At 41.2% G+C, this 26134-nt stretch overlaps 1 protein-coding gene across 21 annotated transcripts in view; it reads right to left on the reverse strand.

Moving 5' to 3' along the window:
- LOC139748637 (uncharacterized) overlaps positions 1-26134 on the reverse strand; it is a 615583-nt gene that overhangs the window by 91385 nt on the left and 498064 nt on the right. For all 21 annotated transcript variants that reach the window (XM_071661860.1, XM_071661846.1, XM_071661861.1 and 18 more), the window contains one exon: positions 3787-3830. In XM_071661860.1, the coding sequence (XP_071517961.1) occupies positions 3787-3830 (44 nt within the window). The remainder of the gene's footprint in view (positions 1-3786; positions 3831-26134) is intronic.

Genomic DNA, 26134 nt, shown 5'->3' on the forward strand with positions numbered 1-26134 from the left:
GAAGAAGAAAGTTAAGAGTAAATGTGAATAAGAGCAAGGTTATTAGGTACAGTAGGGTTGAGGGTCAAGTCAATTGGGAGGTGAGTTTGAATGGAGAAAAACTGGAGGAAGTGAAGTGTTTTAGATATCTGGGAGTGGATCTGGCAGCGGATGGATCCATGGAAGCGGAAGTGGATCATAGGGTGGGGGAGGGGGCGAAAATTCTGGGAGCCTTGAAGAATGTGTGGAAGTCGAGAACATTATCTCGGAAAGCAAAAATGGGTATGTTTGAAGGAATAGTGGTTCCAACAATGTTGTATGGTTCCGAGGCGTGGGCTATGGATAGAGTTGTGCGCAGGAGGATGGATGTGCTGGAAATGAGATGTTTGAGGACAATGTGTGGTGTGAGGTGGTTTGATCGAGTAAGTAACGTAAGGGTAAGAGAGATGTGTGGAAATAAAAAGAGCGTGGTTGAGAGAGCAGAAGAGGGTGTTTTGAAATGGTTTGGGCACATGGAGAGAATGAGTGAGGAAAGATTGACCAAGAGGATATATGTGTCGGAGGTGGAGGGAACGAGGAGAAGAGGGAGACCAAATTGGAGGTGGAAAGATGGAGTGAAAAAGATTTTGTGTGATCGGGGCCTGAACATGCAGGAGGGTGAAAGGAGGGCAAGGAATAGAGTGAATTGGAGCGATGTGGTATACCGGAGTTGACGTGCTGTCAGTGGATTGAATCAAGGCATGTGAAGCGTCTGGGGTAAACCATGGAAAGCTGTGTAGGTATGTATATTTGCGTGTGTGGACGTATGTATATACATGTGTATGGGGGTGGGTTGGGCCATTTCTTTCGTCTGTTTCCTTGCTGCTACCTCGCAAACGCGGGAGACCGACAAAAAAAAAAAAAAAAAAAAAAAAAAAAAAAAAAACACTTCCTGGAATAAAAGTTGGACAAGAAGAAGAATCCCACGCACTGAAGAAACAATTCATCTGCTCCAATGTAAGCTACACCTTACCTGCCTGGTCACCCACTCCATCAAAAGCACATACAACAGAATGGCAAACCACACCAAACAGGGAACATATAACAATCAAAAGCTGCCTAGCAACCACAAACACTTCACACCTGCACAAGAAAATAAACGTCCTCACAATACACCCACACTTCAATATGCTCAACACTCAATTCTTTGTAATAACAATCTGCACCCTTCCCATCCACACCACTCTATAACTAACTACAAACCCGAAGTAGGAATGACAAGGTTAACTCTGTTCACACTTCACCCCTGCAATCACAGATCCCTTCCACTCCCATCTAACACAACACAGACAAAACATACAGACAGGCACTAAAACCACCACCCTAACAGACACACCAATCCGAAATCCCTTCCACTCCCATCTAACACAACACAGGCAAAACAAACAGAGAGGCACTAAAACCAGCACCGTAACAGACACACCAATCTGATATCACTGTCCCTTAAATAAACAAGTCATACTTTCTTGTCTGTGCTCATGACACCACTTATCCTTGTAGCATTATAAACACCAATTCAAGGTATCACAAGACCCTAGCAACACTGCTAAACTATTCTGAACTCGCCTCGTACAAACATACACATAACATCACTACATCTCTTGACCTATGGTACTGCCTGGTGCACATGGCTGGCTTCCTAAATGTTGCAGGAGCTCTACAGAGGAGCTTTTAGGGCAAAGGTAAAAGTAAAGTGAAAAATGTATGTTCTGAAAACTGAAAAACCTTTTCTTCCGATGACAGTGTCCCAAAAACATGAGATGCTCCCCCAGATATTCTCTAGAAAAATTAGGGTTAGGACCATTCAACCCTCAATGTTTCCAAGAAAGCACTGTTTTCAGGGATGCCTTCAGCCACTCAGATACTGCACTGATGGTGTCATCAGCCTTCTCCTTCTGGCCACTTGGCAGGTCAGAATTAACAGATCACAGGTGCCAACCCAACTGCATTCATGAGAGAGAGAGAGAGAGAGAGAGAGAGAGAGAGAGAGAGAGAGAGAGAGAGAGAGACTCCCGATTCCCACTTCTTACTGGGAGCTATTAGATGTGTCATCCACAATTCCCTCCACCTTTCATGCAGCTGTGGACCACAGCAACACAAGATATTCATTTACACAACTTTCGGGGTATTTTCTTATATCTCTGACCGCTAATCTATCGCTTCAGAAAGGGACCTCCTACAACACAAACACACACACACAACTCCATGGTGCAGTGGTTAGCATTACTGACCAAGATTCAGCAAGAGTTAGCTTGGGGTTGGACCCACATGAGTCTGAATTCTTGGCACGAGTCTGCCTACAACCAACCCAGGTGTTCATCCTCCCCTTGGGGATGGTTGATAAATGGGCACCTGCCTTAGGCTGGGATGCAAGTGTGTGCGTACATACACAAGAATAAAAGATATAATATATGCAAATAACATTATGAGGTATGAGGCAACCAAAGTGTAAAAATTTTCTCCCAATAACACAAGTAGTAATCACACGAATATCATGACAGACTTTTTGAACCATCCTAGCTGTACAAAGGTTAATTTGTAATCTTTTAATCTAAAAAAAATTTCTATCCCTTGCATATGTTTCTTCGATTAGAAATCATTTCCTTTTCTGGCACTTTTTCATCAAGAGGCCACAACTTTTTTCTTTCATTTCTTTGTTTCCCCAAATAAGAAAATACTCATGGGCACCAATTCACAAATAATAACCTAAAGGTGGACTTATTCTCATATCCAGCTTTGCTATACTGTGTCTTCACATATATCCACTTCTAGTTTCGCAGTTTTCATCAAATCAACCATCCTCCAGGCTTATGCTAAATCATAATAAAGGATATTCTATTTACATTCAAACTAAACTGAGCAACAATCACACTTTCCATTCTCTTTATCCTAAACTACAGCAGAGCACAACCAACAAGCCTTTCACACCTCAGTTATGTCACTTTTTTAATTCCAATATAATACCATTGCAATTATGAATTTAGAAAAAGAAGACAATTTTCTTGATCTTCTTGTATGCACCATATCCCTTTTCATCCAAATACCTTTATCTTCTATATTCTCTTTCAATCCTATTATGCACTCTCCTACCACGGAATAATGTGAACTATGAAGAACAGTTTCCAAACATTATATATACACCGTATATTTATCTTTCTCACGACTGAATTTCTTGCATGTCATACATGAAACAGTCTGAGTGTAAAAAAGTGTTATGTGATTTACATATTCAAAAAAATATGCAGGTATGCATAAATGAATACCACTGTACTCAATGTATTAAGTAAAACACCTCATGTCATTTGGGAAACTCTTCACCTTTGATAAAGTGGTGGATGACATTAAACTATCTTTTTATAGTTTCAAACTCTTAAAAAATATTTTCTGATTTAGAGTTCATGCAAATTGTTTTAAATACAAGTATGAGTTCTACTGTCTGGAATGACATAGTTATCATGTTACCAAAAATCATCTATTTTATTATATACAGGACTATACTTAAATGGTAAAAAAACACTATCACATGCAACTTTATAATACTACATGCAAAGATTCTAAAAAGTTGTTTTCTGTTTAAACATGACTTGCCCTCTTCATGAATATCATTTAATCTAATATTTCAACAGCTGTCAATGATGATCTGTTAAGACCTTTACTGGCTGTAACCTCAGTATATGCATGAATTAATAAACTGCAGTGATAATGTTCTATGCAAAATATAGAAACAAAAAAGGTTTCAAGATACGAAAAGCATAAATATGAACTTACTTGAGATGAGGAATCTAATTTGGCTTTCTTGGGCTTCCGAGTTCCTGAGAACAAAACAAACAAAAATTAACAAAAGTTTCAAAGAATTAATACACACACACGATATTTACTACCAAAAAAGAACAATTAATAATCTTAATGCCATATGTTTATGATGGAGTTACAGTTGGAAAAGGCTTCAGAGATATAGATAGACAGATATATAGGCAAACTCACAACAATAATTTTGACTAAAATATTCACAATGTATGTTATAGAAGTCAATAACATCTTTAGGTGTTCACATGGACCTCCACAGTGTACTAGCTAGTGTTCCTGACTGTGACACATTCACAGGCTTCCAAGAGTAGAGGGCATAGGTTGCAGCACTCAGTCAACCGCAGACCCAGCCACTGATCCACCCCTCCGCAATGGTCAATAAAATGAGTAGCTGGCTTAGGCTAATCCCCCCCCGCAATACTTGATCACCGTTTCCCACACTCGCAAAGTCATGCCAGGAACTGACAAAATAAGGCCACATCTACTCACATCCATGAGATTAAAGTCCATGCCATCCTCACCAAGATGAGGTAGGGACACACGTAAAAACACTAGAAGTCTAGTGTGTGGCCAAGGAAGCTGGAAGCCCAGTCCAGGGCGTATGTAAATTTGTCAGTACATCGACACGTTTGTCACACTACTGGAGCCACGTGAGATTAAAGCCCATGCTGTCTCCACCAATATACGGTAGGGACAAATATAAAATTACTGTAAGTCCAGTGCATGTGTCTTTTAACCTCCGTGTGGCTGAGATAGCCAAACGCCCTGCCCAAGGTTCGAAATATGACCTGTGGTGCACATATCTATCACACTATCAGAGCTGTGTAAGATTAAAGTCCATGCTAACCCCACCAAGATGAAGTTGGGACACATAAAAACACTATAAGTCCAGTGTGTGTGTCTTTTAACCTCCATGTGGCCAAGTTAGCTGGACGCCCTGTCAAGGGTTTGAAGCCGATACTTCATATACCCTGCTTCAATCCACACACAGGACATTAACTCCAGTATACCACATCGTTCCATTTCACTTTATCACATGCACACTTTTCCTCCTCCTGCATGTTCATACCAAGATCGCTCAAAATCTTTTTAACTCCATCCTTCCATCTCCACTTTGGTCTCCCGCTTCTCCTTGTTCCCTCCATCTCTGACACATATATCCTCTTTGTCAATAATTCCTCACTCATTCTCTCTATATGTCCAAAACATTTCAGCACACCCTTTTCTGCTCTCTCAACCACTCTCTTTTTATTACCATATACGAAGCTCAAGGGTAAAGGGGAAGAGTGGTTTGGGAATGTCTGGGGAATAAAGTCAGGGGTTAGTGAGAGGACAAGAGCAAGGGAAGGAGTAGCAATACTCCTGAAACAGGAGTTGTGGGAGTATGTGATAGAATGTAAGAAAGTAAATTCTCGATTAATATGGGTAAAACTGAAAGTTGATGGAGAGAGGTGGGTGATTATTGGTGCATATGCACCCGGGCATGAGAAGAAAGATCATGAGAGGCAAGTGTTTTGGGAGCAGCTAAATGAGTGTGTTAGTGGTTTTGATGCACGAGACCGGGTTATAGTGATGGGTGATTTGAATGCAAAGGTGAGTAATGTGGCAGTTGAGGGAATAATTGGTATACATGGGGTGTTCAGTGTTGTAAATGGAAATGGTGAAGAGCTTGTAGATTTATGTGCTGAAAAAGGACTGATGATTGGGAATACCTGGTTTAAAAAGCGAGATATACATAAGTATACTTATGTAAGTAAGAGAGATGGCCAGAGAGCGTTATTGGATTACGTGTTAACTGACAGGCGTGCGACGAGAGACTTTTGGATGTTAATGTGCTGAGAGGTGCAACTGGAGGGATGTCTGATCATTATCTTGTGGAGGCTAAGGTGAAGATTTGTATGGGTTTTCAGAAAAGAAGAGTGAATGTTGGGGTGAAGAGGGTGGTGAGAGTAAGTGAGCTTGGGAAGGAGACCTGTGTGAGGAAGTACCAGGAGAGACTGAGTACAGAATGGAAAAAGGTGAGAACAATGGAAGTAAGGGGAGTGGCGGAGGAATGGGATGTATTTAGGGAATCAGTGATGGATTGCGCAAAAGATGCTTGTGGCATGAGAAGAGTGGGAGGTGGGTTGATTAGAAAGGGTAGTGAGTGGTGGGATGAAGAAGTAAGAGTATTAGTGAAAGAGAAGAGAGAGGCATTTGGACGATTTTTGCAGGGAAAAAATGAAATTGAGTGGGAGATATATAAAAGAAAGAGACAGGAGGTCAAGAGAAAGGTGCAAGAGGTGAAAAAAAGGGCAAATGAGAGTTGGGGTGAGAGAGTATCATTAAATTTTAGGGAGAATAAAAAGATGTTCCGGAAGGAGGTAAATAAAGTGCGTAAGACAAGGGAGCAAATGGGAACTTCAGTGAAGGGCGCAAATGGGGAGGTGATAACAAGTAGTGGTGATGTGAGAAGGAGATGGAGTGAGTATTTTGAAGGTTTGTTGAATGTGTTTGATGATAGAGTGGCAGATATGGGGTGTTTTGGTCGAGGTGGTGTGCAAAGTGAGAGGGTTAGGGAAAATGATTTGGTAAACAGAGAAGAGGTAGTAAAAGCTTTGCGGAAGATGAAAGCCGGCAAGGCAGCAGGTTTGGATGGTATTGCAGTGGAATTTATTAAAAAAGGGGGTGACTGTATTATTGACTGGTTGGTAAGGTTATTTAATGTATGTATGACTCATGGTGAGGTGCCTGAGGATTGGCGGAATGCTTGCATAGTGCCATTGTACAAAGGCAAAGGGGATAAGAGTGAGTGCTCAAATTACAGAGGTATAAGTTTGTTGAGTATTCCTGGTAAATTATATGGGAGGGTATTGATTGAGAGGGTGAAGGCATGTACAGAGCATCAGATTGGGGAAGAGCAGTGTGGTTTCAGAAGTGGTAGAGGATGTGTGGATCAGGTGTTTGCTTTGAAGAATGTATGTGAGAAATACTTAGAAAAGCAAATGGATTTGTATGTAGCATTTATGGATCTGGAGAAGGCATATGATAGAGTTGATAGAGATGCTCTGTGGAAGGTATTAAGAATATATGGTGTGGGAGGCAAGTTGTTAGAAGCAGTGAAAAGTTTTTATCGAGGATGTAAGGCATGTGTACGTGTAGGAAGAGAGGAAAGTGATTGGTTCTCAGTGAATGTAGGTTTGCGGCAGGGGTGTGTGATGTCTCCGTGGTTGTTTAATTTGTTTATGGATGGGGTTGTTAGGGAGGTAAATGCAAGAGTTTTGGAAAGAGGGGCAAGTATGAAGTCTGTTGGGGATGAGAGAGCTTGGGAAGTGAGTCAGTTGTTGTTCGCTGATGATACAGCGCTGGTGGCTGATTCATGTGAGAAACTGCAGAAGCTGGTGACTGAGTTTGGTAAAGTGTGTGGAAGAAGAAAGTTAAGAGTAAATGTGAATAAGAGCAAGGTTATTAGGTACAGTAGGGTTGAGGGTCAAGTCAATTGGGAGGTGAGTTTGAATGGAGAAAAACTGGAGGAAGTGAAGTGTTTTAGATATCTGGGAGTGGATCTGGCAGCGGATGGAACCATGGAAGCGGAAGTGGATCATAGGGTGGGGGAGGGGGCGAAAATTCTGGGGGCATTGAAGAATGTGTGGAAGTCGAGAACATTATCTCGGAAAGCAAAAATGGGTATGTTTGAAGGAATAGTGGTTCCAACAATGTTGTATGGTTGCGAGGCGTGGGCTATGGATAGAGTTGTGCGCAGGAGGATGGATGTGCTGGAAATGAGATGTTTGAGGACAATGTGTGGTGTGAGGTGGTTTGATCGAGTGAGTAACGTAAGGGTAAGAGAGATGTGTGGAAATAAAAAGAGCATGGTTGAGAGAGCAGAAGAGGGTGTTTTGAAGTGGTTTGGGCACATGGAGAGAATGAGTGAGGAAAGATTGACCAAGAGGATATATGTGTTGGAGGTGGAGGGAACGAGGAGAAGAGGGAGACCAAATTGGAGGTGGAAAGATGGAGTGAAAAAGATTTTGTGTGATCAGGGCCTGAACATGCAGGAGGGTGAAAGGAGGGCAAGGAATAGAGTGAATTGGAGCGATGTGGTATACCGGGGTTGACGTGCTGTCAGTGGATTGAATCAAGGCATGTGAAGCGTCTGGGGTAAACCATGGAAAGCTGTGTAGGTATGTATATTTGCGTGTGTGGACGTAGGTATATACATGTGTGTGGGGGGGGTTGGGCCATTTCTTTCGTCTGTTTCCTTGCGCTACCTCGCAAACGCGGGAGACCGACAAAAAAAAAAAAAAAAAAAAAAAAAAAAAAAAACACTTCCTGGAATAAAAGTTGGACAAGAAGAAGAATCCCACGCACTGAAGAAACAATTCATCTGCTCCAATGTAAGCTACACCTTACCTGCCTGGTCACCCACTCCATCAAAAGCACATACAACAGAATGGCAAACCACACCAAACAGGGAACATATAACAATCAAAAGCTGCCTAGCAACCACAAACACTTCACACCTGCACAAGAAAATAAACGTCCTCACAATACACCCACACTTCAATATGCTCAACACTCAATTCTTTGTAATAACAATCTGCACCCTTCCCATCCACACCACTCTATAACTAACTACAAACCCGAAGTAGGAATGACAAGGTTAACTCTGTTCACACTTCACCCCTGCAATCACAGATCCCTTCCACTCCCATCTAACACAACACAGACAAAACATACAGACAGGCACTAAAACCACCACCCTAACAGACACACCAATCCGAAATCCCTTCCACTCCCATCTAACACAACACAGGCAAAACAAACAGAGAGGCACTAAAACCAGCACCGTAACAGACACACCAATCTGATATCACTGTCCCTTAAATAAACAAGTCATACTTTCTTGTCTGTGCTCATGACACCACTTATCCTTGTAGCATTATAAACACCAATTCAAGGTATCACAAGACCCTAGCAACACTGCTAAACTATTCTGAACTCGCCTCGTACAAACATACACATAACATCACTACATCTCTTGACCTATGGTACTGCCTGGTGCACATGGCTGGCTTCCTAAATGTTGCAGGAGCTCTACAGGAGGAGCTTTTAGGGCAAAGGTAAAAGTAAAGTGAAAAATGTATGTTCTGAAAACTGAAAAACCTTTTCTTCCGATGACAGTGTCCCAAAAACATGAGATGCTCCCCCAGATATTCTCTAGAAAAATTAGGGTTAGGACCATTCAACCCTCAATGTTTCCAAGAAAGCACTGTTTTCAGGGATGCCTTCAGCCACTCAGATACTGCACTGATGGTGTCATCAGCCTTCTCCTTCTGGCCACTTGGCAGGTCAGAATTAACAGATCACAGGTGCCAACCCAACTGCATTCATGAGAGAGAGAGAGAGAGAGAGAGAGAGAGAGAGAGAGAGAGACTCCCGATTCCCACTTCTTACTGGGAGCTATTAGATGTGTCATCCACAATTCCCTCCACCTTTCATGCAGCTGTGGACCACAGCAACACAAGATATTCATTTACACAACTTTCGGGGTATTTTCTTATATCTCTGACCGCTAATCTATCGCTTCAGAAAGGGACCTCCTACAACACAAACACACACACACAACTCCATGGTGCAGTGGTTAGCATTACTGACCAAGATTCAGCAAGAGTTAGCTTGGGGTTGGACCCACATGAGTCTGAATTCTTGGCACGAGTCTGCCTACAACCAACCCAGGTGTTCATCCTCCCCTTGGGGATGGTTGATAAATGGGCACCTGCCTTAGGCTGGGATGCAAGTGTGTGCGTACATACACAAGAATAAAAGATATAATATATGCAAATAACATTATGAGGTATGAGGCAACCAAAATGTAAAAATTTTCTCCCAATAACACAAGTAGTAATCACACGAATATCATGACAGACTTTTTGAACCATCCTAGCTGTACAAAGGTTAATTTGTAATCTTTTAATCTAAAAAAAATTTCTATCCCTTGCATATGTTTCTTCGATTAGAAATCATTTCCTTTTCTGGCACTTTTTCATCAAGAGGCCACAACTTTTTTCTTTCATTTCTTTGTTTCCCCAAATAAGAAAATACTCATGGGCACCAATTCACAAATAATAACCTAAAGGTGGACTTATTCTCATATCCAGCTTTGCTATACTGTGTCTTCACATATATCCACTTCTAGTTTCGCAGTTTTCATCAAATCAACCATCCTCCAGGCTTATGCTAAATCATAATAAAGGATATTCTATTTACATTCAAACTAAACTGAGCAACAATCACACTTTCCATTCTCTTTATCCTAAACTACAGCAGAGCACAACCAACAAGCCTTTCACACCTCAGTTATGTCACTTTTTTAATTCCAATATAATACCATTGCAATTATGAATTTAGAAAAAGAAGACAATTTTCTTGATCTTCTTGTATGCACCATATCCCTTTTCATCCAAATACCTTTATCTTCTATATTCTCTTTCAATCCTATTATGCACTCTCCTACCACGGAATAATGTGAACTATGAAGAACAGTTTCCAAACATTATATATACACCGTATATTTATCTTTCTCACGACTGAATTTCTTGCATGTCATACATGAAACAGTCTGAGTGTAAAAAAGTGTTATGTGATTTACATATTCAAAAAAATATGCAGGTATGCATAAATGAATACCACTGTACTCAATGTATTAAGTAAAACACCTCATGTCATTTGGGAAACTCTTCACCTTTGATAAAGTGGTGGATGACATTAAACTATCTTTTTATAGTTTCAAACTCTTAAAAAATATTTTCTGATTTAGAGTTCATGCAAATTGTTTTAAATACAAGTATGAGTTCTACTGTCTGGAATGACATAGTTATCATGTTACCAAAAATCATCTATTTTATTATATACAGGACTATACTTAAATGGTAAAAAAACACTATCACATGCAACTTTATAATACTACATGCAAAGATTCTAAAAAGTTGTTTTCTGTTTAAACATGACTTGCCCTCTTCATGAATATCATTTAATCTAATATTTCAACAGCTGTCAATGATGATCTGTTAAGACCTTTACTGGCTGTAACCTCAGTATATGCATGAATTAATAAACTGCAGTGATAATGTTCTATGCAAAATATAGAAACAAAAAAGGTTTCAAGATACGAAAAGCATAAATATGAACTTACTTGAGATGAGGAATCTAATTTGGCTTTCTTGGGCTTCCGAGTTCCTGAGAACAAAACAAACAAAAATTAACAAAAGTTTCAAAGAATTAATACACACACACGATATTTACTACCAAAAAAGAACAATTAATAATCTTAATGCCATATGTTTATGATGGAGTTACAGTTGGAAAAGGCTTCAGAGATATAGATAGACAGATATATAGGCAAACTCACAACAATAATTTTGACTAAAATATTCACAATGTATGTTATAGAAGTCAATAACATCTTTAGGTGTTCACATGGACCTCCACAGTGTACTAGCTAGTGTTCCTGACTGTGACACATTCACAGGCTTCCAAGAGTAGAGGGCATAGGTTGCAGCACTCAGTCAACCGCAGACCCAGCCACTGATCCACCCCTCCGCAATGGTCAATAAAATGAGTAGCTGGCTTAGGCTAATCCCCCCCCGCAATACTTGATCACCGTTTCCCACACTCGCAAAGTCATGCCAGGAACTGACAAAATAAGGCCACATCTACTCACATCCATGAGATTAAAGTCCATGCCATCCTCACCAAGATGAGGTAGGGACACACGTAAAAACACTAGAAGTCTAGTGTGTGGCCAAGGAAGCTGGAAGCCCAGTCCAGGGCGTATGTAAATTTGTCAGTACATCGACACGTTTGTCACACTACTGGAGCCACGTGAGATTAAAGCCCATGCTGTCTCCACCAATATACGGTAGGGACAAATATAAAATTACTGTAAGTCCAGTGCATGTGTCTTTTAACCTCCGTGTGGCTGAGATAGCCAAACGCCCTGCCCAAGGTTCGAAATATGACCTGTGGTGCACATATCTATCACACTATCAGAGCTGTGTAAGATTAAAGTCCATGCTAACCCCACCAAGATGAAGTTGGGACACATAAAAACACTATAAGTCCAGTGTGTGTGTCTTTTAACCTCCATGTGGCCAAGTTAGCTGGACGCCCTGTCAAGGGTTTGAAGCCGATACTTCATATACCCTGCTTCAATCCACACACAGGACATTAACTCCAGTATACCACATCGTTCCATTTCACTTTATCACATGCACACTTTTCCTCCTCCTGCATGTTCATACCAAGATCGCTCAAAATCTTTTTAACTCCATCCTTCCATCTCCACTTTGGTCTCCCGCTTCTCCTTGTTCCCTCCATCTCTGACACATATATCCTCTTTGTCAATAATTCCTCACTCATTCTCTCTATATGTCCAAAACATTTCAGCACACCCTTTTCTGCTCTCTCAACCACTCTCTTTTTATTACCATATACGAAGCTCAAGGGTAAAGGGGAAGAGTGGTTTGGGAATGTCTGGGGAATAAAGTCAGGGGTTAGTGAGAGGACAAGAGCAAGGGAAGGAGTAGCAATACTCCTGAAACAGGAGTTGTGGGAGTATGTGATAGAATGTAAGAAAGTAAATTCTCGATTAATATGGGTAAAACTGAAAGTTGATGGAGAGAGGTGGGTGATTATTGGTGCATATGCACCCGGGCATGAGAAGAAAGATCATGAGAGGCAAGTGTTTTGGGAGCAGCTAAATGAGTGTGTTAGTGGTTTTGATGCACGAGACCGGGTTATAGTGATGGGTGATTTGAATGCAAAGGTGAGTAATGTGGCAGTTGAGGGAATAATTGGTATACATGGGGTGTTCAGTGTTGTAAATGGAAATGGTGAAGAGCTTGTAGATTTATGTGCTGAAAAAGGACTGATGATTGGGAATACCTGGTTTAAAAAGCGAGATATACATAAGTATACTTATGTAAGTAAGAGAGATGGCCAGAGAGCGTTATTGGATTACGTGTTAACTGACAGGCGTGCGAGAGAGACTTTTGGATGTTAATGTGCTGAGAGGTGCAACTGGAGGGATGTCTGATCATTATCTTGTGGAGGCTAAGGTGAAGATTTGTATGGGTTTTCAGAAAAGAAGAGTGAATGTTGGGGTGAAGAGGGTGGTGAGAGTAAGTGAGCTTGGGAAGGAGACCTGTGTGAGGAAGTACCAGGAGAGACTGAGTACAGAATGGAAAAAGGTGAGAACAATGGAAGTAAGGGGAGTGGCGGAGGAATGGGATGTATTTAGGGAATCAGTGATGGATTGCGCAAAAGATGCTTGTGGCATGAGAAGAGTGGGAGGTGGGTTGATTAGAAAGGGTAGTGAGTGGTGGGATGAAGAAGTAAGAGTATTAGTGAAAGAGAAGAGAGAGGCATTTGGACGATTTTTGCAGGGAAAAAATGAAATTGAGTGGGAGATATATAAAAGAAAGAGACAGGAGGTCAAGAGAAAGGTGCAAGAGGTGAAAAAAAGGGCAAATGAGAGTTGGGGTGAGAGAGTATCATTAAATTTTAGGGAGAATAAAAAGATGTTCCGGAAGGAGGTAAATAAAGTGCGTAAGACAAGGGAGCAAATGGGAACTTCAGTGAAGGGCGCAAATGGGGAGGTGATAACAAGTAGTGGTGATGTGAGAAGGAGATGGAGTGAGTATTTTGAAGGTTTGTTGAATGTGTTTGATGATAGAGTGGCAGATATGGGGTGTTTTGGTCGAGGTGGTGTGCAAAGTGAGAGGGTTAGGGAAAATGATTTGGTAAACAGAGAAGAGGTAGTAAAAGCTTTGCGGAAGATGAAAGCCGGCAAGGCAGCAGGTTTGGATGGTATTGCAGTGGAATTTATTAAAAAAGGGGGTGACTGTATTATTGACTGGTTGGTAAGGTTATTTAATGTATGTATGACTCATGGTGAGGTGCCTGAGGATTGGCGGAATGCTTGCATAGTGCCATTGTACAAAGGCAAAGGGGATAAGAGTGAGTGCTCAAATTACAGAGGTATAAGTTTGTTGAGTATTCCTGGTAAATTATATGGGAGGGTATTGATTGAGAGGGTGAAGGCATGTACAGAGCATCAGATTGGGGAAGAGCAGTGTGGTTTCAGAAGTGGTAGAGGATGTGTGGATCAGGTGTTTGCTTTGAAGAATGTATGTGAGAAATACTTAGAAAAGCAAATGGATTTGTATGTAGCATTTATGGATCTGGAGAAGGCATATGATAGAGTTGATAGAGATGCTCTGTGGAAGGTATTAAGAATATATGGTGTGGGAGGCAAGTTGTTAGAAGCAGTGAAAAGTTTTTATCGAGGATGTAAGGCATGTGTACGTGTAGGAAGAGAGGAAAGTGATTGGTTCTCAGTGAATGTAGGTTTGCGGCAGGGGTGTGTGATGTCTCCGTGGTTGTTTAATTTGTTTATGGATGGGGTTGTTAGGGAGGTAAATGCAAGAGTTTTGGAAAGAGGGGCAAGTATGAAGTCTGTTGGGGATGAGAGAGCTTGGGAAGTGAGTCAGTTGTTGTTCGCTGATGATACAGCGCTGGTGGCTGATTCATGTGAGAAACTGCAGAAGCTGGTGACTGAGTTTGGTAAAGTGTGTGGAAGAAGAAAGTTAAGAGTAAATGTGAATAAGAGCAAGGTTATTAGGTACAGTAGGGTTGAGGGTCAAGTCAATTGGGAGGTGAGTTTGAATGGAGAAAAACTGGAGGAAGTGAAGTGTTTTAGATATCTGGGAGTGGATCTGGCAGCGGATGGAACCATGGAAGCGGAAGTGGATCATAGGGTGGGGGAGGGGGCGAAAATTCTGGGGGCATTGAAGAATGTGTGGAAGTCGAGAACATTATCTCGGAAAGCAAAAATGGGTATGTTTGAAGGAATAGTGGTTCCAACAATGTTGTATGGTTGCGAGGCGTGGGCTATGGATAGAGTTGTGCGCAGGAGGATGGATGTGCTGGAAATGAGATGTTTGAGGACAATGTGTGGTGTGAGGTGGTTTGATCGAGTGAGTAACGTAAGGGTAAGAGAGATGTGTGGAAATAAAAAGAGCATGGTTGAGAGAGCAGAAGAGGGTGTTTTGAAGTGGTTTGGGCACATGGAGAGAATGAGTGAGGAAAGATTGACCAAGAGGATATATGTGTTGGAGGTGGAGGGAACGAGGAGAAGAGGGAGACCAAATTGGAGGTGGAAAGATGGAGTGAAAAAGATTTTGTGTGATCAGGGCCTGAACATGCAGGAGGGTGAAAGGAGGGCAAGGAATAGAGTGAATTGGAGCGATGTGGTATACCGGGGTTGACGTGCTGTCAGTGGATTGAATCAAGGCATGTGAAGCGTCTGGGGTAAACCATGGAAAGCTGTGTAGGTATGTATATTTGCGTGTGTGGACGTAGGTATATACATGTGTGTGGGGGGGGTTGGGCCATTTCTTTCGTCTGTTTCCTTGCGCTACCTCGCAAACGCGGGAGACAGCGACAAAGTATAATAAAAAAAAAATTAGAAAAATATCTCTCCCACCCTAACATTACTTACTCGATCACAATATTGTCCTCAAACATTTCATTTCCAACATATCCATCCTCCTCCATGCAACCATATCCATAGCCCATGCCTTGCATCCATATAATATCATTAGGGCCAATTTTTCTGCCCTTCCAGATAAAATCTCACTTTCCACACATTCTTCAGTGCTCCCACAACCTCCTTCACCCTATGACTCACTTCTGCTTCCATGGTTCCATTTGATGCTATGTCTACTCCCAGATATCTAAAACACACTAAACTTCCTCCAATTTTTCTCCATTCAAACTTACACCCCATATAACCAGTCCCTCTACCCTGCTGAACCAATAACCTTGCTCTTATTCACATTTACTCTCAATTTTCTCCTTTCACACACTTCAAAACTCACACACCAACTTCAGCACACTCACTCAAATCCGCCATCAGTGCTGTATTATCAGCAAACAACAACTGACTCATTTCCCTGGCCCTCTCACCTCCCACAAACTCGCCACAATCCCCAAGACTCTTTACATCCACCCCCCCACCACCACCACCAAACATACATACACACACCATCACATCCATATACAAATTGAAAAACCATGGTGACATCACACATCAACCTTCAATTGGAAAACTTCACTCTCCTCTCATCATATTAGTAAACAAGCCATACACCCTTGATGAATGCTTCTCACTGCTACTTGCAGCTTTCCTGCCACACTATTTATAAGACCTTCCACAATGGATCTCTATCAACTCTACCATATATCTTCTCCAAATCCACAAATGCCACATGCAAATCCATCTGCTCTTCCAATTATTTTTCACGCACATTCTTTAAAGCAAACATCTGACCCAAACATCTTCTACCACTTCTGAAGCCACACTGCTCTTCCCCAATCTGATGCTCTGTACATATCTTCATCCTTATAGTCAATACCCTCCCATACAATGTAACATGTATACTCAACAATCTTATGCCTCTGTAGTCTAAACATTATACCCTTGCCTTTATACAATGGCATTATACATGCATTCTGCCAATCCTCAGGCACTTCACCATGATCCATACATACACTGAATATCCTTACCAACCAATCAACAAAACAGTCACCCTCTTTCTTAATAATCAAACAGCAACACCATCCACTCCAGCCAACATTTTTACTCTATTTTTGAAAACCTTTACAAGTCTTCACCTTCACCTCCACAAGATAGCGATCAGCCATCCTACTGGTGGATCCTCCAAAAGTCTATTTTACACACCTATCAATTTATGTACAATCTAATGGTGCTCGCTGACCATCTATCCCACTCACATAAATATACTTGTGTACACCTCTCTTTTCAAAAGCAGGTATTCCCAGTCATCAGTCTTTTTCAGCACAATTCCACAGGCTCTTCACTATTTCCATTCATAACAATAAATATCAATTGCCCCCAATTATGCCCACAATTAAATCACCTATCACTAATACCCAGTCTAATGCATCAAAACTGCTGACACACTCACTGACCTGCTCTCCTTGCCTCTCGTGATCTTTCTTCTCATAGCCAGGTGCATAAGCACCAATAATTACCCATCCCTTACCATCCAATTTCAGTCTTACCCACATCAATCTAGAATCTACTTCTTTACAATCACACAACTCTTGCTTCTGGAGTAGTACCACTCCTTCCTTGGCTACTGTCCTCTCACCAACCCTTGACTTTACTCCCAAGACTTTTCCAAACCATTTTCCCCTTTACCCTTCAGCTTTCTTTCACTGAAAGACAGAAAATCTTGGCTTCTTTCCTCAAACATCCTACCTATCTCTCCTTTCTTCTCATCTTGGTTACATCCACACACATTCAGACACCCCAGTCTGAGCCTTTGAGGAGGATGAGCACTCCCCACTTGGCTCCTTTTTCTGTTTCCTCTTTAAGAAATTGACATACAAGAAATACAAGATTTGAAGAGGTTTTTGAAAAAGAAAAAAATGTCAAGGAGAAGAGAGTGGTGAGAGTGAGTGAGCTTAGAAATGAGACCTGTGAGAAAAAAATTCCAGGAGAAATTGAGTACAGAATAGCAAAAGGTAAGAGTATATGAAGGTATAGGAAGTGGGTGACAAACTGGAGGTATTCAGGGAAGCAGTAACAGCATATGCAAAGAGATGCATGAGTCATGTGAAATGTGGGAGGTAGGCAGATTAAAAAGGGTAGTGAGTGGTGGGACGAAGAAGTAAAGTTGCCAGTGATAGAAAACAGGTGTTTAGGCAGTACTTACAGGAAGGAGTGCAAATGATTGGGAGATGTATAAGAGAAAGTGGCAAGAGGTCAAGAAATAGGTGCAAAGGTTGAAAAAAAAAAAAAGGAAAATAAGAGTTGGGACAAGAGAGTATCAGTACACTTTACGGTGAAAAAGATGGTTTTAAAGGAGATAAATATCGAGCGAAAGACGAGAACAAAAGGGATCATAATGAAGGAGGCAAATGGAGAAGTGATAAAGTGAAACGATGAAATGAAGAGATGGAGTGAGTATTTTGAAGGACTGTTAAATGAATTGGATAATAAAAGGCCGATGTAAGGTGATTTGGTTGGGGTGGTATACAAAGTGAGAGAGTCATGGAGAGTGTACTGGTGAAGAGGGGGTGAATACCTTCAGTAAATGAAATCCAGCATGGTGGCTAGAGTGGATGGTACTGCTAATGAATTCATTAAAAATGGGGGGTGACTGTGTTGTTGACTGGTTGGTAAGGATATTCAAAGTATGCATGGATCACAGTGATGTGCCTGAGGATTGGCAGAATGCATGTGCAGTGCCAATATATAAAGGCAAGGGGGATAAAGGTGAGTGTTCAAACTACAGAGGTAAAAGTTTGTTGAGTATACCTAGAAAATTGTATGAGAAGGTACTGAATGAGTGGATGAAGGCATCTACACAGCATTACATTGGAGAGAGCAGTGTGGTTTTAAAAGTGGTAGAGGATGTTTGGATCAGGTGTTTGCTTTTGAGAGAAATACTTAGAAAAACAGAGGTATTTGTATGAGGCATTTATGGATCTGGAGAGGGCATATGATACTGCTGATAAAGATCCTTTGTGGAGCATCTTAAGAATATATGGTAAGGTAGGAAAGCTGCTAGAGGCAGTGAGAAGTTTCTATTAAGGGTGTAAGGCATGTGTAAAAGTAGGAAAGAGGAGAGTAAATGGTTCCAAGTGAATGTTGGTCTGCAGCAAGGGTGTGTGATGTCACAATGGTTGTTTAATTTGTTTATGGATGGGGTGGTGAGGGAGGTAAATGCAAGCTTTCTGGAGAGAGGGGTGAGTAAGTAGTCTACAGGGGATGAGAGGACCTGATTAGTCAGTCAGTTATTGTTTGTTAATGATACAGCACTGGTGGCTGATTCACATAAGAAACTGCAGAAGGTGAAAGAGTTTGGAATAATGGGTGAAAGAAGAAAGCTGAGAGTGAACGTGGATAAAAGCAAGGTTATTAGACAGCAGGGTTAGGATGTAATTTCAATGGAAAAATTAGAGGAAGTGAAGTGTTTTTAGATACCTGGGAGTGGACATTGCAGTGAAGAGAACCTTGGAAGCAGAAGTGAGTCATAGGGCTATGGTTCTAGGAGTGCTGAAGAATGTGAGGGGAGAAAGAATGTTATCTGGGAGGGCAAAAATGGGTGCTGAAGAATGTGAGGGGAGAAAGAATGTTACCTGGGAGGGCAAAAATGAGTATGTCTGGAGGAAAAGTAATCCTAACTTTATAAGGTGTGAGGCATGGGCTATAGACAGGGTTGTGCAGAGGAGGGGGGGGGATGTGTCAAAAATGAAACGTTTGAGGACAGTACATTCTGTGAGGTGGTTTGATCAAGTAAGTAATGAAAGGTTAAGGGAGATGTGTGGTAATAAAACAAGCGTGGCTGAGAGAGCAGAAGTGTGTTAAAACAGTCTGAACATATGGAGAGAATGAGAGAGGAATGGTTGACAAAGAGGATATACGGGTCAGAAGTCTAAGGAACAAGGAGAACAGGGAGACTAAATTGGAGATGGAAGGATAAATAGAAAAAGATTTTATGCAACTGGTGCCTGAAGATGCAGGAGGGTGAAAGGTGTGTTCAAAATAGAGTAAATTGGAATGATGCAGTATACTGAGGTTAACGTGCTGTCAATGGACTGAAGCAGGGCATGTGAAACATTCAGGGTAAAACACATTAAGGTCTGTGGGGTCTGGTTGTGGACAGGGAGCAGTGGTTTTGGTAAATTACAATTGATAGCTCAAGTAAGGATGTTTGCGGATGTGGCCTTTCTTCATCTGTTTCCTGGTCATACTATAATGATGCAAGGAGTTGATCAGGAGTTAGGGAGAAGATAAGAACTCTTTTTTTTAATTCATGCATTTATGATTTTTTCCTATGAAGTGGGAATGGATGACGTGCATATAAGTATCAATATGCACACCCTCTAAAAGATTATTCAGCACCCTTGGCTACGGTACGCCCCGCAACGATCAGTGATGTGGTTAGTATCCATGTCTCCCACTGTGAGTGTATGTGGAAGTAATATGGTGTTTCTACAGCCATGAGTATCTAATGATTAATTAACAACAATACAAATAGAGTTAATATGAAAGTCTCTAAATGGCACAGCACCACCCTCTGTAATGTAATAATCAAACCCAAACAATCTGTACTAATGTGTGCATGGCAACCAATGAATCAGGGTGCCATTTAAGGATTTCTTATGCTATGAGATGCAACAACATGAACCATCATCATACAAAGTGTACATGATGGAAAGTATTATTTATCTATATTTATCATACTTTGTCGCTGTCTCCTGCATTAGCGAGGTAGCGCAAGGAAACAGATGAAAGAATGGCCCATACACACACACATATACATACCTAAACATCTCAACATATACATATATATACACACACAGACATATACATATATACACATGTTGGAAAGGATCACAATTTTGCGAGTGATCAAAATATTCCTATGAGTCCACGGGGAAAATGAAACATGAAAAGTTCCCAAGTGCACTTTCGTGTAATAATCACATAATCAGAGGAGACACGAGAGAAATATAACAGTCATTTGACATACATCGAAGAGACGAAGCTAGGACGCCATTTGGTAAACATGTGATTGTCCAAAACATACAACGAGCATTCATAAACTTTGGACAAACAACGAGCATTCATAAACTTATCATTTTACAAATCTTATCAACAATAAAGTTATCTAATTTGTATAGACCATTACTAATATTAAGATTATAATTCTTAGTATATTTAATAATAGAAGATTCAATGATATTTACCTTGGTAATAGAGTTAGAGTTAATAAGTGAAATAGCATTACTCCAGTCAATACAATGATCATAGTTTTTAACGTGATTAAACAAGGCATTTGATTCTTGTCCCATTCTTATACTATATTTATGTTGCTTAAGTCTAACAGAAAGATCCTTATCAGTCTGACCAACATAAAATTTATCACAGTTTCCACAAGGCACTTTATAGATGCATCCAAGAGAATTTTCTGGTTAATTCCTGATTAAGCTATTCTTTATAGTATTACTGTTGCTAAAGGCAACATTTACATTAAAGGATTTAAGCAACATGGGAAGCAAAGTGAAATTATTATTAAAATGGAGAACTAAAAGATTCTTGGTGTCAATGGAAGGTTTGGTCTCAACTCTATAAAATGATTTCTTTGCTAACTTAATCAGGAATTCACCAGAAAATTCTCTTGGATGCATCTATAAAGTGCCTTGTGGAAACTGTGATAAATCTTATGTTGGCCAGACTGGTAAGGATCTTTCTGTTAGACTTAAGCAACATTATTTATTTATTTATTTTGCTTTGTCGCTGTCTCCCACGTTAGCGAGGTAGCGCACGGAAACATATGAAAGAATGGCCCAACCCGCCCACATATACATGTATATACATACACGTCCACACACGCAAATATACATACCTATACATCTCAATGTACACATACATATACACACACAGACATATACATATATACACATGTACATAATTCATACTGTCTGCCTTTATTTGTTCCCATCGCCACCCCGCCACATATGGAATAACAACCCCCTCCCCTCTCATGTGTGCGAGGTAGCACTAGGAAAAGACAACAAAGAACCCATTCGTTCACACTCAGTCTCTAGCTGTCATGTAATAATGCACCGAAACCACAGCTCCCTTTCCACATCCAGGCCCCACACAACTTTCCATGGTTTACCCCAGACGCTTCACATGCCCTGGTTCAATCCATTGACAGCACGTCGACCCCTGTATACCACACTGTTCCAATTCACTCTATTCCTTGCACGCCTTTCACCCTCCTGCATGTTCAGGCCCCGATCACACAAAATCTTTTTCACTCCATCTTTCCACCTCCAATTTGGTCTCCCACTTCTCCTCGTTCCCTCCACCTCCGACACATATATCCTCTTGGTCAATCTTTCCTCACTCATTCTCTCCATGTGACCAAACCATTTCAAAACACCCTCTTCTGCTCTCTCAACCACGCTCTTTTTATTTCCACACATCTCTCTTACCCTTACATTACTTACTCGATCAAACCACCTCACACCACATATTGTCCTCAAACATCTCATTTCCAGCACATCCACCCTCCTGCGCACAACTCTGTCCATAGCCCACACCTCGCAACCATACAACATTGTTGGAACCACTATTCCTTCAAACATACCCATTTTTGCTTTCCGAGATAATGTTCTCGACTTCCACACATTCTTCAAGGCTCCCAGAATTTTCGCCCCCTCCCCCACCCTATGATTCACTTCCGCTTCCATGGTTCCATCCGCTGCCAGATCCACTCCCAGATCTAAAACACTTTACTACCTCTAGTTTTTCTCCATTCAAACTTACCTCCCAATTGACTTGACCCTCCACCCTACTGTACCTAATAACCTTGCTCTTATTCACATTTACTCTTAACTTTCTTCTTTCACACACTTTACCAAACTCAGTCACCAGCTTCTGCAGTTTCTTACATGAATCAGCCACCAGCGCTGTATCATCAGCGAACAACAACTGACTCACTTCCCAAGCTCTCTCATCCACAACAGACTGCATACTTGCCCCTCTTTCCAAAACTCTTGCATTCACCTCCCTAACAACCCCATCCATAAACAAATCAAACAACCATGGAAACATCACACACCAATGCCGCAAACCTACATTCACTGAGAACCAATCACTTTCCTCTCTTCCTACACGTACACATGCCTTACATCCTCGATAAAAACTTTTCACTGCTTCTAACAACTTGCCTCCCACACCATATATTCTTAATACCTTCCAAAGAGCATCTCTATCAACTCTACCATATGCCTTCTCCAGATCCATAAATGCTACATACAAATCCATTGGTTTTTCTAAGTATTTCTCACATACATTCTTCAAAGCAAACACCTGATCCACACATCCTCTACCACTTCTGAAACCACACTGCTCTTCCCCAATCTGATACTCTGTACATGCCTTCACCCTCTCAATCAATACCCTCCCATATAATTTACCAGGAATACTCAACAAACTTATACCTCAGTAATTTGAGCCCTCACTCTTATCCCCTTTGCCTTTGTACAATGGCACTATGCAAGCATTCCAAAAATCCTAAGGCACCTCACCATGAATCATACATAAATTAAATAACCTTACCAACCAGTCAACAATACAGTCACCCCCTTTTTTAATAAATTCCACTGCAATACCATCCAAACCTGCTGCCTTGCCGGCTTTCATCTTCTGTAAAGCTTTTACTACCTCTTCTCTATTTACCAAATCATTTTCCCTAACCCTCTCACTTTGCACACCACCTCGACCAAAACACCCTATACTGCCACTCTATCATCAAACACATTCAACAAACCTTCAAAATACTCACTCCATCTTCTCACATCACCACTACTTGTTATCACCTCCCCATTTGCGCCCTTCACTGAAGTTCCCATTTGCTCCCTTGTCTTACGCACTTTATTTACCTCCTTCCAGAACATCGTTTTATTCTCCCTAAAATTTAATGATACTCTCTAACCCCAACTCTAATTTGCCCTCTTTTTCACCTCTTGCACCTTTCTCTTGACCTCCTGCCTCTTTCTTTTATACCTCTCCCACTCATTTGCCTTTTTTACCTGCAAAAATCGTCCAAATGCCTCTCTCTTCTCTTTCACTAATAATCTTACTTCTTCATCCCACCACTCACTACCTTTTCTAATCAACCCACCTCCCACGCTTCTCTTGCCACAAGCATCTCTTGCGCAAGCCATCACTGCTTCCCTAAATACATCCCATTCCTCCCCCACTCCCCTTACCTCCTTTGTTCTCACCTTTTTCCATTCTGTACTCAGTCTCTCCTGGTACTTCCTCACACAAGTCTCCTTCCCAAGCTCACTTACTCTCACCACTCTCTTCACCCCAACATTCTCTCTTCTTTTCTGAAAACCTCCACAAATCTTCACCTTCGCCTCCATAAGATAATGATCAGACATCCCTCCAGTTGCACCTCTCAGCACATTAACATCCACAAGTCTCTCTCGTGCGTCTATCAATTAACATGTAATCCAATAACACTCTCTGGCCATCTCTCCTACTTACATACGTATACTTATGTATATCTCGCCTTTTAAACCAGGTATTCCCAATCACCAGTCCTTCTTCAGCACATAAATCTACAAGCTCTTCACCATTTCCATTTACAACACTGAACACTCCATGTATACCAATTATTCCCTCAACTGCCACATTACTCACCTTTGCATTCAAGTCACCCATCACTATAACCCGATCTTGTGCATCAAAACCACTAATACACTCATTCAGCTGCTCCCAAAACACTTGCCTCTCATGATCTTTCTTCTCATGCCCAGGTGCATATGCACCAATAATCACCCCTCTCTCTCCATCAACTTTCAGTTTTACCCATATCAATCTAGAGTTTACTTTCTTACATTCTATCACATACTCCCACAACTCCTGATTCAGGAGTAGTGCTACTCCTTCCCTTGCTCTTGTCCTCTCACTAACCCCTGACTTTACTCCCAAGACATTCCCAAACCACTCTTCCCCTTTACCCTTGAGCTTCGTTTCACTCAGAGCCAAAACATCCAGCTTCCTTTCCTCAAACATACTACCTATCTCTCCTTTTTTCTCGTCTTGGTTACATCCACACACATTTAGACACCCCAATCTGAGCCTTCGAGGAGGATGAGCACTCCTCGCGTGACTCCTTCTTCTGTTTCCCCTTTTAGAGAGTTAAAATACAAGGAGGGGAGGGTTTCTGGCCCCCCGCTCCCATCCCCTTTAGTCGCCTTCTATGACACGTGAGGAATGCGTAGGAAGTATTCTTTCTCAACTATCCCCAGGGATAGGGGAGAAAGCAACACTAAGCAGCATAAATATAGTATAAGAACGGGACAAGAATCAAATGCCTTGTTTAATCACATTAAAAACTATGATCATTGTATTGACTGGAGTAATGCCATCTCAGTTATTAACTCTAACTCTATTACCATGAGGAATATCATTGAATCTTCTATTATTAAATACACAAAGAATTATAATCTTAACATTACTGATGGTCTATACAAATAAGATAACTTTATTGTTGATAAAATTTGTAAAATGATAAGTTTATGACCGCTCATTGTACGTTTTGGACAATCACATGTTTACCAATGGCGTCCTAGCTTCGTCTCTTCAATGTATATCAACTGACTGTTATATTTCTCTCTTGTGACTCCCTTGATGATGTGATTATTACAAGAAAGTGCACTTGGGAACTTTTCGTGTTTCATTTTCCCCGTGAACTCATAGGAACATATATACACATGTACATAATTCATAATGTCTGCCCTTATTCATTCCTGTCGCCACCCTGCCAAACATAAAATGAAAACCCCTTCCCCCCCGCATGTGCGCGAGGTAGCACTAGGAAAGGACAACAAAGGCCACATTTGTTCACACTCAGTCTCTAGCTGTCATGTAATAATGCACCAAAACCACAGCTCCCTTTCCACATCCAAGCCCCACAAAATTTTCCATGGTTTACCCCAGACGCTTCACATATCCTGGTTCAATCCATTGACAGCACGTCGACCCCAGTATAACACATCGTTCCAATTCACTCTATTCCTTGCATGCCTTTCACCCTCCTGCATGTTCAGGCCCCGATCACTCAAAATCTTTTCCACTCCATCTTTCCACCTCCAATTTGGTCTCCTACTTCTCCTCGCTCTCTCCACCTCTGACACATATATCCTCTTGGTCAATCTTTCCTCACTCATTCTCTCCATGAGATCAAATCATTTCAAAACACCCTCTTCTGCTGTCTCAACCACACTCTTTTTATTACCACACATCTCTCTTACCCTATTATTACTTACTCGATCAAACCACCTCACACCACATATTGTCCTCAAACATCTAATTTCCAGCACATCCACCCTCCTCCACACAACTCTATCCACAGCCCACCCTCGCAACCATATAACACTGTTGGAACCACGATTCCTTCAAACATACCCATTTTTGCTTTCGGAGATAACATTCTCACCTTTTAAACATTTTTCAACGCTCCCAGAACTTTCGCCCACTCCCCCACTCTATAACTCACTTCCGCTTCCATGGTTCCATCCACTGCCAAATCCACTACCAGATATCTAAAACACTTCACTTCCTCCAGTTTTTCTCCATTCAAACTTACCTCCCAATTGACTTGTCCCTCAACCCTACTGTAACTAATAACCTTGCTCTTATTCA

This window comes from Panulirus ornatus, chromosome 5, assembly GCF_036320965.1.
Source record: "Panulirus ornatus isolate Po-2019 chromosome 5, ASM3632096v1, whole genome shotgun sequence".
Taxonomy (NCBI): Eukaryota; Metazoa; Arthropoda; class Malacostraca; order Decapoda; family Palinuridae; genus Panulirus; species Panulirus ornatus.